General features: G+C 41.5%; 1 protein-coding gene across 4 annotated transcripts in view; it reads left to right on the top strand.

The window, feature by feature from the left end:
• Positions 1 to 15,630, top strand: part of TUFT1 (tuftelin 1) — a 45,600-nt gene that overhangs the window by 14,071 nt on the left and 15,899 nt on the right. For 2 of the 4 annotated variants that reach the window (XM_081222274.1, XM_081222273.1), the window contains exons 2-5: positions 9,293 to 9,367; positions 9,781 to 9,882; positions 13,337 to 13,423; positions 14,347 to 14,436. In XM_081222274.1, coding sequence (XP_081078400.1) covers positions 9,293 to 9,367; positions 9,781 to 9,882; positions 13,337 to 13,423; positions 14,347 to 14,436 — 354 coding nt within the window. The remainder of the gene's footprint in view (positions 1 to 9,292; positions 9,368 to 9,780; positions 9,883 to 13,336; positions 13,424 to 14,346; positions 14,437 to 15,630) is intronic. The other 2 variants (XM_081222275.1, XM_081222276.1) reach the window with 1 other exon arrangement.

Here is a 15,630-nt window from a genome sequence, read left to right as displayed (position 1 = left end):
TATAGACTTTATTTGGATTTCACCAGCTTTTCCACTAATGTCCTTTTTCTGATCCAGGATTCAGTCCAGGATACCACATTGTTTTTTTGTCTTTTTGTTTTGTAGAAATTCTTAATGTATTCTGAATACCCTTTGTCAGATAGTTATAGAGTGAATATCTTCTACTCGTTGGGTTGTCATACTCTCTTAGTGGTGTCTTTTGATGAACAAAAGTTCAAAATTTTAATATAGTCCAATGTATCAGTTTTTTATGGGGATAATTTTTTTGTGCTGTGGTTAAGAAAAATTTTGCCTTTCCAAGGCCATAAAGATGTTCTCCTATAAAACCTTTATTATTCTGCTTTTCACATTTACATCTACAATCCACTTGGAATTAATGTTTGTATATAGTGTGAAGTAGGAGTTAATATGCATCTTTTTTCCATGACAAGGCATATTACTTTAACCTATAAGCATATGGAATATGCTTATGGAAAATATTTTAAAGAGGAGCATTATGTCAAATTTGAGGAACTGGCATTTTTTTTTGTATGTCTATTAGTCACTGTGTATTAGTCACTGTGTTCTCACTGTGTATTAGTCACTGTGTTCTCACTTAAATGTTGTACTATCCATCTTAGCAACTACTAAACTAAGGCTGAGGGAGAATAAAATTAATACACACAACAAATAAAAGCTGGAGCCAGTGCTTGAGCCAAGGTCTAACTGTTCCAAATGCTATTCTTTTTCTGCAAAGAAGAGAGAAAATCAAGTTGGGCTTGAGGAGTAATGGACCAGGCAGTAAATCTGGTGGCGATCTAGGTACTGCTGTGTATCATGTCATTCTATCAAAATAAAATATAATATAATTTCTAAAATAAAAAATAAATATATAAAAAATAAAATACAAAAAGTTGATAGGGGGCTTCCCTGGTGGCGCAGTGGTTGAGAGTCCGCCTGCCGATGCAGGGGACACGGGTTCGTGCCCCGGTCCAGGAAGATCCCACATGCCGCGGGGCGGCTGGGCCCGTGAACCATGGCCGCTGGGCCTGCACGTCCGGAGCCTGTGTTCCGCAACGGGAGAGGCCACAACAGTGAGAGGCCTGCATATCATAAAAAAAAAAAAAAAAAAAAAAAAAAGTTGATAGGAACCTATACTAGAGTTGGGGGGTAGGCTAAATAAATTAGTCTGATCTATTCGTGGAATACTAGTAGCCATTAAAAGCAAATTTTGAAGACTATTTATTTATTTTTTAAATGTTTATTATTTGGTTGTGCTGGGTCTTAGTTGTGGCAGGCGGGCTCCTTAGTTGTGGCACGTGGGCTCCTTAGTTGTGGCCCAAGGGCTCCTTAGTTGTGGTACGTGGGCTCCTTAGTTGTAGCATTCAAACACTTAGTTACGGCATACATGTGGGATCTAGTTCCCTGATGAGGGATCGAACCCAGGCCCGCTGCATTGGGATTGCGGAGTCTTAACCACTGCGCCACCAGGGAAGTCCCTGAAGAATGTTTAATGTGATGGAAATTAATGATGAAGTATTAAAGGGGGAAAAAAGCAAGTATATAACTGTATATAGTAGTATGCCTTTCAAAAATATACATAGAAAAATTATAAGGAATACACTAACATTTTAATAGTGGCTATTTTGGAGTAGTAGGATTATAATAATTATTTTTTTTAATAAATGTATTTATTTATTTAATTAATTTATTTTTTGCTGCATTGAGTTCATTGCTGTGCGCAGGCTTTCTCTAGTTGTGGCAAGCGGGGGCTACTCTTTGTTGCGGTGCATGGGCTCTAGGCACATGGGTTTCAGTAGCTGTGGCTTGCGGGCTCAGTAGTTGTGGCTCGTGGGCTCTAGAGCTCAGGCTCAGTAGTTGTGGCTCACAGGGTCTAGGGTGCAGGCTCAGTAGTTGTGGCGCATGGGCTTAATTGCTCCACAGCCTGTGGGATCTTCCCGGACCAGGGATCGAACCCATGTCCCCTGTATTGTCAGGCGGATTCTTAACCACTGTGCCACCAGGGAAGTCCAGGATTGTAATTATTTTCATTATATTCTTTAATTTTTATCTCTGGAAGTATTACTTTTTTAAAAAAAGACAGTTGTAGATTCACATGCAGTTATAAGAAATAATAGAGATCTCTGTACCCTTTACTTAGCATTCCTCAGTGGTAACATCTTGCAAAACCATCGTGCACTGTCACAATCAGGATAGTGACATAAATACAGTCAAGGGACAGAATATTTCCATCACCACAAAGATACTTCAGGTTGCCCTTTTAGAGTCACACCCACTTCCTTCCCATCTCCATCTTCTCCTTAACTCCTGGCAACCCCTAATCTGTTCTCCATTTGTATAATTTTGTTATTTCAAGACTATTATCAATACATAAATGGAATCGTATAGTATGTAACCTTTTGTGATTGACTTCTTTCATTTAGCATAATTCTTTGGAAATTGTTGTTGCATGCATCAATAATTTGTTCCTTTTTATTGCTGAATGGTAAGCATTCCATGGTATGGCTGTACCACAGTTTGTTTAACCATTCACCTACTGAAGGGCATCTGGGTTGTTTCTAGTTTTGGGGTATTACAAATAAAGCTTCTATAAACATTAGTGTGCAAGTTTTTGTGTGAACGTAAGTCTTCATTTCTTTTGGATAAATGCCCAGGAGTATAATTGCTGAGTCATATGGTAGTTGTATGTTTAGTTTTTAAAGAAATTGCAAACTATTTTTCAGAGTGGCTGTGTCACTTTTTATTTCCACAGGCAATGTGTGAGTGATCCAGTTTTTCTGCATTCTTGCCAGCATTTGGTGTATTTTTTGTTTTAATCATTCTGATAGGTGTGTAGTGGTATCTCACTGTGGTTTTAATTTGCATTTCCCTGATGACTAATGATGCTGAACATTTTTTCATATGCTTATTTGCCATCTGTATATCTTCTTCAGTGAAGTATCTTTTCATGTCTTTTACCCATGTTCTAACAAAATGTTAGAGAGTAAAATCTCTGTATTCATGAGAGATGTTGGTTTGTAGTGTGTTTGTTTTTTTCTTTTTAAAATTGTCTTTGTCTGGTCTTGGTGCCACACAATAAGAATAGATTCATGAAATGAATTTGGAGGTGTTCCCTCCTCTTATTTTCTGGATGAGATGATGTAGAAATAGAATTGGTGTTAATTTTTTAAATATTTGGTAGAATTCTCAGTGGAGCCATCTGGGCCCGGATAGTTCTTCTTGAGAATTTTTTTTTTGGCCTCGCCACACGTTTGTGAGATCTCAGTTCCCCCACCAGGGATTGAACCCGGGCCACAGCAGTGAAAGCCTGGAATCCTAACCCCTAGGTCACCAGGGAACTCCCGAGAAGTTTTAAATTATGACTTTAATTTCCTTAATAGTTATAAGGCTATTCATATTACCTATGTCATATTAGATGAACTGTGGTAGTTTGTATTTTTTTAAGAATTGATTCATTTTGTCTAAATTGTCAAATTTATGTTCATAGAGTTTTTCATAGTATTACCTTATACTTTCAATACCTGCAGGGTCTGTAGAAATATCCTATTTCATTCCTGATATTGGTATTTATATCTCTCTCTTTTATTCTTTGTCAGTCTTGCTAGAGGTTATGCTTTGCATTGATCTTTTCAAAGAACTGCTCTTTGTTTCATTGGTTTTTCTCTATTGTTGTTCTGTGTTAAATTTTATTTATTCATGCTCTTATCTTTATTAACTCCTTCCTCCTGCTTGCTTTGAGTTTGGTTCTTTTTCTAAATTCTTGTAGTGAAAGCTTAAATTATCTGATATTAATACAGCACTCCTGCATTCCTTTGATTAATATTTGCATGATATATCTTTTCCCATTCTTTTACTTCAACCAGCCTATATTTTTATATTTAAAGTATCTTTCTTATAGACAGCATATAATGAGTCATGTTTTTTTTAAATCCATTCTGCCCATCTGTTTTTTATTTTTATTTTATTTATTTATTTATTTATTTTGGCCATGGCCACGTGGCTTGTGGGACCTTAGTTCCCCAACCAGGGATTGAATCCGGGCCCCCTGCAGTGGAAGTGTGGAGTCCTAACCACTGGACTGCCAGGGAATTCCAGCCAATCTGTTTTTTAATTGGTGTATTTAGACCATGTACATTTAGTGTAATTATTGGTATGGTAAGTCTGCTATTTTATTTTTGTTTGTTGTTTGTTCTCTCTGTTCTTCATTTCTCTGTTTTCTTTTCCCTGCCTTTCTGTGGGTTACTTGAACACTTTTTAGGATTCAATTTTGATTCATTTATAGTGTTTCTGAGTATTATTTCTTTGTATAGACTTTGTAGTGATTGCTCTAGTATTACCAGTTTAAGTGAGGTATAGAAACCTTGCCTTCCTTTACATTCCTTTACCCTCTCCCATTTATAATTAATTTAAATATTTCCTGTGTATGCATTTAGAATAATATCAGACGGAATTATAATTTTTAGCTTCAATCATCAAACATAATTTAGAAAACTCAAGGAGAGAGGGAAAGCCTATTGGATTAACCCACGTTTTTGCTATCCATGTTGTTTCTGTCTTCCTAATGTTCCAAGATTCCTTTTTTATTGTTTCCTTTCTGTTTAGAGAACTTTCAAAGCCATTCTTTTAGTGTAGGTCTACTGGTAAGAAATTCTCGTAATTTTCCTTTACCTAAGAATGTCTTGATTTCCCCCTCATTCCTGATGAATATTTTTCCTGGGAAAAAATTTATTGAGAGGTTTTTTTTCCCCAGCATTTGAAAAATAGTGTCCCATTTTCTTCTGGCCTTCATGGTTTCTGATGAGAAATCTGTTGTTATTCAAAGTGTTTTCCCCCTATAGGTAAGGTGTCATTTTTCTCTGGCTGCTTTCAAGATTTTTTCTTTGTCTTTAGTTATCAGAAGTTTAATTACAATATATCTTGGCATTAATTTTAGGTTTATCATGTTTGCTGAGCTCCTTGAATCTGCAGATTCGTCTTTTGCCAAATTTGGGAAGCTTCAGCCATTATTTCCTTGAGTACTTCTTCAACTTGCTCTCTTTCTTGTCTCCAACTGGGATTCTGATGACATGAACAAGGAGATGACCTCTCAGGGCCCAAATCCAGCCTAGTTGTCTGTGCTCTTCCAATTAGAATACCATGGTTGAACCCAGGCCACAGCAGTGAAAGGGCCAAATCCTAACCACTAGACCACCAGGGAACTCCTGAGATTGTGTTTTAATCAGAATGCATGCCTGTGTCCTGGGGAAAAGGAGTCGGCAGCCACTCTGGCTTTTTTTTTTTTTTTTTTTTTTTTTTGCTGTACATGGGCCTCTCACTGTTGTGGCCTCTCCCATTGCGGAGCACAGGCTCCGGACGTGCAGGCTCAGCGGCCATGGCTCACGGGCCCAGCCGCTCCGCGGCACCTGGGATCCTCCCGGACCGGGGCACGAACCCGTGTCCCCTGCATCGGCAGGCGGACTCTCAACCACTACGCCACCAGGGAAGCCCACTCTGGCTATTTTGAAATTATTTTTTCTTCTTTCTTTTGTAGTGTTCTCTTGACCTAGATGTCATGGAACACTCACTATGCATTCAGAAAATACTTACCTTTGTTAGGGGCTGTGGCAGACAGCTGCCCACAAGGAGTTAACAGTTAGAAGGGGTAATTCCTCATGGATCACAAATAAGGGAGAGGCACGTGCCACCAGAGGCCCTGTGATACAGAGGGAGCTCAGGGAAGGGAGTATGTGTTTCCCACAGGATGTAGGGAAGTGTCATGGAAGATGTGGCAATTGAATGCAAGCTCTTGAGGGACTTGCAGATGCCCCTGGTGAAAATGGGAGGAAAGAACTTTTTTTCTTTTTAACATCTTTATTGGAGTATAATTGCTTTACAATGGTGTGTTAGTTTCTTCTTTATAACAAAGTGAATCAGCTATACATATACATATATCCCCATATCTCCTCCCTCTTGTGTTTCCCTCCCACCCCTCTAGGTGGTCACAAAGCACTGAGCTGATCTCCCTGTGCTATGTGGCTGCTTCCCACTGGCTATCTATTTTACATTTAGTAGTGTACATATAAGTCCATGCCACTCTCTCACTTCATCCCAGCTTACCCTTCCCCCTCCCCGTGTCCTCAAGTCCATTCTCTACATCTGCATCTTTATTCCTGTCCTTCCCCTAGGTTCTTCATAACCATTTTTTTTTTAGATTCCATATATATGTGTTAGCATACAGTATTTGTTTTTCTCTTTCTGACTTACTTCACTCTGTATGACAGACTCTTGGTCCATCCACCTCACTACAAATAGCTGAATTTCATTTCTCTTTATGGCTGAGCAATATTCCATCGTATATATGTGCCACATCTTCTTTATCCATTCATCTGTCGATGGACACTTAGGTTGCTTCCATGGCCTGGCTATCGTAAATAGAGCTGCAATGAACATTGTGGTACATGACTCTTTTTGAATTATGGTTTTCTCAGGGTATATGCCCAATAGTGGGATTGCTGGGTCGTATGGTAGTTCTATTTTTAGTTTTTTAAGGAACCTCCATACTGTTCTCCATAGTGGCTGTATCAATTTACATTCCCACCCACAGTGCAAGAGGGTTCCCTTTTCTCCACACCCTCTCCAGCATTTATTGTTTTTTTTTTTTTGTGGTATGCAGGCCACTCACCGTTGTGGCCTCTCCCGTTGCGGAGCACAGGCTCCGGACGCGCAGGCTAGCGGCCATGGCTCAAGGGCCCAGCTGCTCCATCTTCCTGGACCGGGGCACGAACCCGCGTCCCCTGCATCGGCAGGTGGACTCTCAACCACTGCGCCACCAGGGAAGCCCTCCAGCATTTATTGTTTGTAGATTTTTTGATGATGGCTATTCTGACTGGTGTGAGGTGATACCTCACTGTGGTTTTGATTTGCATTTCTCTAATGATTAGTGGTGTTGAGCATTCTTTCATGTGTTTGTTGGCAATCTGTATATCTCCTTTGGAGAAATCTCTATTTAGGTCTCCTGCCCATTTTTGGATTGGGTTGTTTGTTTTTTGATATTGAGCTGCATGAGCTGCTTGTAAAATTTGGAGATTAATCCTTTGTCAGTTGCTTCATTTGCAAATATTTTCTCCCATTCTGAGGGCTGTCTTGTCGTCTGGTTTATGATTTCCTTTGCTGTGCAAAAGCTTTTAAATTTCATTAAGTCCCATTTGTTTATTTTTGTTTTTATTTCCACTTCTCTCAGAGGTGGGTCAAAAAGGATCTTGCTGTGATTTATGTCATAGAGTGTTCTGCCTATGTTTTCCTCTAAGAGTTTTATAGTGTCTGGCCTTACATTTAGGTCTTTAATCCATTTTGAGTTTATTTTTGTGTATGGTGTTAGGGAGTGTTCTACTTTTCCCAGCACCGCTTATTGAAGAGGCTGTCTTTTCTCCATTGTATATTCTTGCCTTCTTTCTCAAAAATAAGGTGACCATATGTGCATGCATTTATCTCTGGGCTTTCTATCCTGTTCCATTGATCTATATTTCTGTTTTTGTGCCAGTACCATACCATATTGATTACTGTAGCTTTGTAGTATAGTCTGAAGTCAGGGAGCCTGATTCCTCCAGCTCCATTTTTCTTTCACAAGATTGCTTTGGCTATTCGGGGTCTTTTGTGTTTCCATACAAATTGTAAAATTTTTTGTTCTAGTTCTGTGAAAAATGCCATTGGTAGTTTGATAGGGATTGCATTGAATCTGTAGATTGCTTGGGGTAGTATAGTCTTTGGAAAGAACATTTAAGGCAAAGGAAATGATGAGAGCAAAGTTACAGAAGTGGGAGGGCGTGGGATGTATTGGACCAGGGGCAATGAAGAGCAGTAGCAGGAGATGTGAGTTGACTCAGACTGTGGAGAGCCTTAAATGCCACACTAAGGGTCTGGCTTTTCTTTGGTAGGAATTAAGTGTTTTTGTAAAACTAGCTACATTGCCAGGATTGGGAAGGCTTAAGGGCCATGTGGAAGTGTCTTCCATTTTTCTTAAATTTGGGTTCATTCCAAGAAGTGGGAGGAGGCTAATATTTGAGTACCTCCCTCTTATGTGGCAGAGAACAACCTCCATACATTTTCAGTTAATCTTCAACCAAAAAGCCCTCAGTTGGATGGTATTCCCATTTTATAGTGAGAGCACTTAGAGTTAAGTAGCTGACTACAGAGACTGATTACTTCTCCACCAGTTCACTCTTTCTTTTGTAGGAAGGACTATTGCCTACCCAGAAAAGCTTCTCCCAACTCTCTGGGCAGAGTCCATTCTTTCTTCTTTCTTTCTTTCCAGCAGACATTTGGAAGGTTAGGAGGGTTCCTTAAAATGTGTTAAGAGTAAGATGGCATTTATACTTCCGGACCTTATGGCAGGGTATGACCAGATGACCTCAAGGTCACTTTCATCTTGGCTAGTTCAGCACCCATCTTCCCATCGTTGGATGGGAGAGGCATATACTCCTCTTTTATGCTGCCATAATATCAAGGCTGGAAGGAGCCTTAGAGATACTTAGTCCAACCATTATTTTTCCAGTGAGATCCAGAGGCCCAGAGTGGCTAAGCCTCTTGTCCACCTGTACACATAACGTGGGTTATTGGCAGGATTTGGTCCACTCTGCCTTGATGATTCTCCCTCAATGTTATTATCTCTCCAAATCTCCAGCCCCCCACTTTTCCCTCTTATTGCATGCTTTCCCCCTTGGGTTTTCTATCTTCCTCACAATGTGTTTTTTAAAACTTCTTTGAGTTATGAAAGAACATCTGCTTTTCCCTTTGAAGTTAGGCTGATCTATTGTATTGCCTGCTTTCATTTGGATACTTTCTGTGTGGCTCATAGAAATAGGGGTTTGGATTGATGTACCTTCCTGTGGTTTGGTTCAGGAAGGATATCTTAGTCTTATATATCAATAACTACCTGGTTGGCTGTCAGGTGCAGAAATTCTGGATTGGGGATGACCAATCCAGGGATGCCGTCTTCAGCATTGGGGAAAGGAGAGTGTATGCAATGTGCTTCCTGTAATCCAAGGACCAGGGTAGCCCCTCTGGAACCACACAGAGCAGTGTGCTGTGTAGTCTCTGTGCATTGTAAAGAGCACTGTCAAAGTCCCCGGAGACATCCTTATCACCTAAGATCGAACTGACCTGGGACAAGCTTATGTCATCTCCCCAGACCTCAGCTTTTCTTGTCTGTGAAATGGTGATAAAGGCCCATTCCACAGATCTGGCAAAAGTGCATGTGTACTGGTAGTAGACTATAAAGGTAAGAGGTTATTGTTGCTGTCATTGTCATTATTAGGGCAGCGTGGACATTCTCAGGCTGACTCTCCAGGGTGAACTGACAGGAGATGAACTTGAACGCATAGCCCAGAAGGTATTGAGGTTTCTGGTGGGGCAAGGCCTCCTCCCCTGCACCAGTTCTCCTTCCTTGCTGCTGACCCCTCGTCCCAGTGCTGGCTGGAGCCATCTCCTCTGCTGCCCGGGAGCATCTCCTTTCAGACACACCCAGCTGACCTCAGCATTGTGCACTGCTTTGGCGGATGGAGAGACCCCCATTAAAATTAAAACTAACCTGCAATTTCAACTAATTTTCCCCGTCCTGTGTTCTTGCTGCTGCTGTGTTCGTCCTCTGGCTTCTGGTAGAGGTTCTGAAATGAATTTTTGGAGGGGAAAATTGGACTAATCCTTCAAGTCTTTTGAGGAGCAGTTCTTCTGCATTGGTTGAGGGGCAGAAGTTCTGTGCTTGTCGTATGGTTTCTGAGCCACTTTTCTCTCTCTCTCCGGTAGGCCGTCAGGAAGACCTATGCCATGGTGTCCGGCCGCTCAACTGGTCATTCTCTGGCCTCAGAACTGGTGGAGTCCAACGATGGACATGAAGAGATCATTAAGGTAAGCTTAGTTCACCTCCACTGTTTCTCCCTCCTCTCTTTCTCCGTATAGACACGGGAGAGGGAACGGCTGACTTCGTCAAAGGGACCTTGTGTTTTGACTAGGAAGAACCAGACCTGCGATGCTAACTCCTGGCCATCTCCTGGAAAGATCTTAATTAACACCAGGAGACCACAGTCAGTCTGTAGTGACTTTGGTGCTACCCGGCCCCGGGCATGGGGATGGATGGAATGACCTTTCTAGGTGCTCATCCACTGTCCGTGTTTAGCTGCTGGAAGTTGTGGAGACCGGTGGGAAGTGTGTTTATGGAACTTATTTTTAAAAATTAAAACAATTTTTGTTATTTCTTTTTTAAAAACAGCTTTTTGAGATGTAATTCACATACCATACAATTGACTTGGTTAAAGTGTACAATACACTGTTTTTTAGTATATTCACAGAGTTGTGCAACCACCACCACTACTAATTTCAGAACATTTTCAGTCACTCCTTCTAGTTCCTGGCAATCACCAATCTACCTTCTTTCTCTATGGATTTGCCCCTTCTAGACATCTCATATAAATGGAATCACACAACATGTGGCCTTTTGTATCTGGCTTCTTTTACTTAGCACAGTATTTTCAGGGTTCAGCCACATTGTAACATACATCAGTACTCACTGCTTTTAACGGCTGAATCATGTTCCCTTGAATGAATATACCACATTTTGTTACCCATTCATCAACTGATGGACATTTGGGTTGTTTCCACTATCTTTTGTGAATAATGCTGCTCTGAATATTCATGTACAGGGTTTTGGGTGAACATATGTTTTCAGTTCTCTTGGTATATACCTAGCAGTAGTGAAATTGCTAGCTCATATGGTAATTCTATATTTATATTTAATCTTTTGAGAAACTACCGGACTTTTTCCCAAAGCATCTGCTCCATTTTATATTCCCATCAGTGATGTATGGGGGTTCCAGTTTCTGTACATCCTCATTAACACTTGTTATTGTTCATCTTTTTGATTATATCCATCCTAGTGGATGTGAAGTGATATCTTGTGGTTTTAATTTGCATTTCCCTGATGACATCTTTTCTTATGCTTATTGCCCATTTGTATATCTCCTTTGGAGAAATATTTATGCAAATCCTTTTCTCATTTAAAAATCCAGTTGTGTTTTAATTGTTAAAATTTAAGGGTTCTTTTATATATTCTGGATAATAGACCCTTATCAGATATATGATTTCGAAAAATGTCTTTAATTTTTTCCCATTCTGTGGGTTTTTCTTCTTTTTTTACTTTTTCTTTCATCTTCTTTTTTTTTTTTAATATTTATTTATTTATTTGGTTGCACCATGTCTTAGCTGTGGCAGGCAGGCTCCTTAGTTGTGGCATGCAAACTCTTAGTTGTGGCATGCCTGTGGGATCTAGTTCCCTGACCAGGGATCGAACACAGACTCTCTGCATTGGGAGCGCGGAGTTTTAACCACTGCACTACCAGAGCAGTCCCCTGCTTGCCCCACCTTTCACCTTTTTTTTTTTTTCCCTGTACGTGGGCCTCTCACTGTTGTGGCCTCTCCCGTTGCGGAGCACAGGCTCCGGACGCGCAGGCTCAGCGGCCGTGGCTCACGGGCCTAGCCGCTCCGCGGCATGTGGGATCTTCCCGGACCGGGGCACGAACCCGCATCCCCTGCATCGGCAGGCGGACTCTCAACTACTGCGCCACCAGGGAAGCCCTTGCCCCACCTTTAATGGTAGTTTATAACATCTTTGTATCCATAAATTGGTGCTTAGTGTTCTAGTATACACATACCATAATTTCTTTAATCCTCCACTGTTGAACATTTTGTCTATTTCCATGTTTTGCAGCCATAAACAATATTTTGTCAAGCATATATGTTACTAATTTGTGAATGTGCTTTATAATACAAGTGATAAAGAAATACTTTCTCAATTGTTAAAGATTCAAGCATGGTATACAGAGAAAAATGTGTAAATCCCCTTTTACAACCCCCTTTCCATGAATTTGCATATATGTACGTGAGTATTTATGCTAGTTTAGCTAAATTTATTTCATTAGGATGAATTTCCAGAAATAGATTTGATAGGTTAAAGAGTAAATATAGTTTTTTTTAAAAAAATTATTTATTTAATTTATTTATTTTTGGCTGAGTTGGGTCTCAGTTGCTGCACGGACTTTCTCTAGTTGCGGTAAACAGGGGCTACTCTTCATTGCGGTGAGTGAGCTTCTCATTGTGGTGGCTTCTCTTGTTGCAGAGCACGGTCTCCAGGCGCATGGGCTTCAGTTATGGCACAGAGGCTCAGTAGTTGTGGCGCATGGGCTTAGTTGCTCCACGGCACGTGGGATCTTCCCGGACCAGGGATCGAACCCATGTCCCCTGTATTGGCAGGTGGATTCTCAACCACTGCGTCACCAGGGAAGCCCCCAAAGAGTAAATATAGTTTTAAGTCTTCTGATTGGAATTACCAAATTGCCACCCAGAAAGGTGGTGACAATTTACCCTTCCACCAGCAGTGTATGAGGCTGCCTATGTGGAGTTAATTTAACTGGAGATTTCTTTTTATTGAAGTATAGTTGATTTACAATGTTGTGTTAGTTTCAGGTGTACAGCAAAGTGATTCACATTCTTTTTCCTTATAGGTTATTACAAAGTATTGAGTATAGTTCCCTGTGCTATACAGTAGGTCCTTGTTGGTTATTTATTTATTTATTTTGTCTGTGTTGGGTCTTTGTTGCTGTGTGCCAGCTTTTCTGTAGCTGCGATGAGCAGCGGCTACTCCTCATTCCAGTGTGTAGGCTTCTCACTGTGGTGGCTTCTCTTGTTGTGGAGCACGGGCTCTAGGTACGCAAGCCTCAGTAGTTGCTGCACATGGGCTCAGCAGTTGCGGCTCGCGGGCTCTAGAGCACAGGCTCAGCAGTTGTGGCACACAGGATTAGTTGCTCCCTGGCATGTGGGATCTTTCCCGACCAGGGCTCGAACTCATGTCCCCTGCATTGGCAGGAGAATTCCTAACCACTGAGCCACCAGGGAAGTCCTCTATTTTATATAGTAGTGTATATAGGTTGGTTAATCCCAACCTCCTAATTTATCTCTCTCCCCCACTTCCCTTTGCTAACCATAATTTTGTTTTCTGTCTATTTCTGTTTTATATATAAGTTCATTTGTATCATTTTATTTTTCTAAATTCCACATATAAACAATATCATACGATATTTGTCTTTCTTTGTCTGGCTTACTTCACTTAGTAAGATAATCTCTAGGTCCATCCATGTTGCTGCAAATGACATTATTTCATTCTTTCTTATGGCTGAGCAATATTCTATTGTGTGTGTGTGTGCGTGTGTGTGTGTATACACCACATCTTCTTTATCCATTCATCTGTCAATGGACATTTAGGTTGCTTCCATTGGAGGTCTCTTAATTAGTGTTGTTTTCCTTATTTCAGGTGTACTTGAAGGGGAAGTCCGGAGACAAGATGATCCATGAGAAGAATATTAACCAGCTGAAGAGTGAGGTCCAGTACATCCAGGAGGTGGGCACCCTTTCCCTTTGTGGAAATGACCTAGGTCATTTCTCTGAACCTCACATTTTTTTGGCTCCCTTCTTTTGTAGGTTCTGATTTTCTCCCTTCTGCTCCCTTCGTATCTCCAAAGCACCATGCCCCCTCATGTGTAAATATCATTTCTGACCCTTCCATTAATCAACCAATCCACTAATCAACAAATACTTATTAAGCACCATGCACCTAGCACTGTCCCGCCAGTCATCCTAACTAAAGTTGCCAGCCTTGCTTCCTTACTTTTCTTTTTTTTTTAAACATATTTATTTATTTTTCTTTTATTTATTTTTTTGGCTGTGTAGGGTCTTAGTTGCGACACACGGGACCCTCGTTGTGGCACGTGGGATCTTTCGTTGTGGCACGTGGGCTTCTCTCTAGTTGTGGCATGCAGGTTTTCTCTTCTCTAGTTGTGGCGCGTGGGCTCCAGAGCATGTGGGCTCTGCAGTTTGCGGCACACAGGCTCTCCAGTTGAGGCTCACGGGTCCTGCAGCATGTGGGATCCTAGTTCCCCAACAAGGGATCAAACCCGTGTCCCCTGCATTGGAAGGCGGATTCTTTACCACTGGGCCACCGGGGAAGTCCCCTCCCCACTTTTCTTAACCCTCACTCTGGCTCATGTTTCTCCTTGGCACTTGTCACCATGACATATTACATGTTTACTTATTTGTCTTTTGGGTTGTGTGTCTCCACGACTAAAATGTTAGATACACCAGGGCACGGTTTTTATTATCTTGTTGCTTGTGTAGGAGGGACTGCGTTGCAGCCCCACTTGACTAGAATCTCTCCTTTCCCAGCCAGTACTTAGAACAGTACTATGGGTTGTGGATAGGCACAAAGGTGGGTGAGTTGGTGTGCTCTCTTTCCCAAAGCTAAAGCCTCTTGCCCTCTCCTCCCAGGCCAGGAACTGCCTGCAGAAGCTCCGGGAGGATATAAGTAGGAAGCTCGACAGAAATCCAGGAGATTCTCTCCATCAACAGGAGATACAGGTAATAGGAAATGGTCCATGGTTGGGTCCCCACTGAGGAGGTGGGGTTGTACCATTTACCAGTCACCCAGTGGGTGCCGAATCTAATGCCGCTGCCAGGAAAGGTGAGAATACAAGTGATGCTGGCTTCTCTGAGCACTCACAACATTGTTAGGGCTCTTCAGCAGATGGACACTTGTATTCACACTAATCAGCCTACATACAAGCACACCTGTTCCTAAAACATGTGCAAAAATTGAACTTATATCAATAAAATTATTAAGTTAACGGCAGGCCATCTTATATATAAGGATTCTGTGATCAATCTTCTTGTAATACAAAGTCTTATAAAGAGACAATTAACCTATAAATCCAAACTTCTCATAAACTGATCTTGCTTAATTTGGTTATGCTTGTGGTGTAAATTGGAAGTCTTGGTCCTTGTCTATTATTACTGTCTGTGTCTATAGCCATCTCTACCCTGGGACAGGAAGCTCCTCCAGGTTAGGATTCACCCCCCGACCCTCGTCTCTGTGTCCCCACACCTCAGCCCAGGGTCTGGGATGCACAAGGTCATCAGTAAATGTTTGTTAGACCACTGATTGGAGAATCCCTCTTGGGGTGGATGATCCTGGGATCCTCTTTTTCAGTTCTTCAAAAATTTGAGGATAGACATGTCCCCAGGAGAGCAGAACTATCTCTTCCATGACTTCACCCTCATCTTCCCTTAGATTCCAAGCTGTGTCTCCTTCATTTGCTTTTGGTTTGGTTGCAGTGGTCCTTCTCCAGTAGGTCCTGCCCTCGTTCTCCTAAGGGGAAGAGTGACCTAGCAGCTAGTGCCAGCAAAATTACATTTCGTCTTGGTCATGTGCTAGGCTTGTGTGGTGGATTCTTCCTAATTTATTTTGCCTTGGCCAGAGGTAAGACTTTCACTGCCTGAGCTCACATCTGGCTGGTGGGAGGTGCTTTGTCTAGTGACGGAAGAACCTAATGTGTTCAGAGCCCAGAAGTCCAGGCACCTTGTTTACACAAAACGGCAGTCGTATGATGACTAATCAGGCTTTGGGTTGGAAAGAACTGCAGCAAATGCTGCTTCCCCTTTTGATTTATGTTTTTTCAGACCTTGTCAGGATCCCCTGAGGGGCAAAGGAAACTCTTTGTTTATGGCAGACAGCTGCTTGTATTTCCTGGGCTGCGAGGAATGTGCCTGCACATT

Source organism: Mesoplodon bidens (assembly GCF_964165515.1).
Source record: "Mesoplodon bidens genome assembly, chromosome: 2".
In the NCBI taxonomy this organism is placed as follows: domain Eukaryota; kingdom Metazoa; phylum Chordata; class Mammalia; order Artiodactyla; family Ziphiidae; genus Mesoplodon; species Mesoplodon bidens.
The sequence above is the reverse complement of the archived record's forward strand: the minus strand, read 5'-3'. Positions and strand labels throughout refer to the sequence as shown.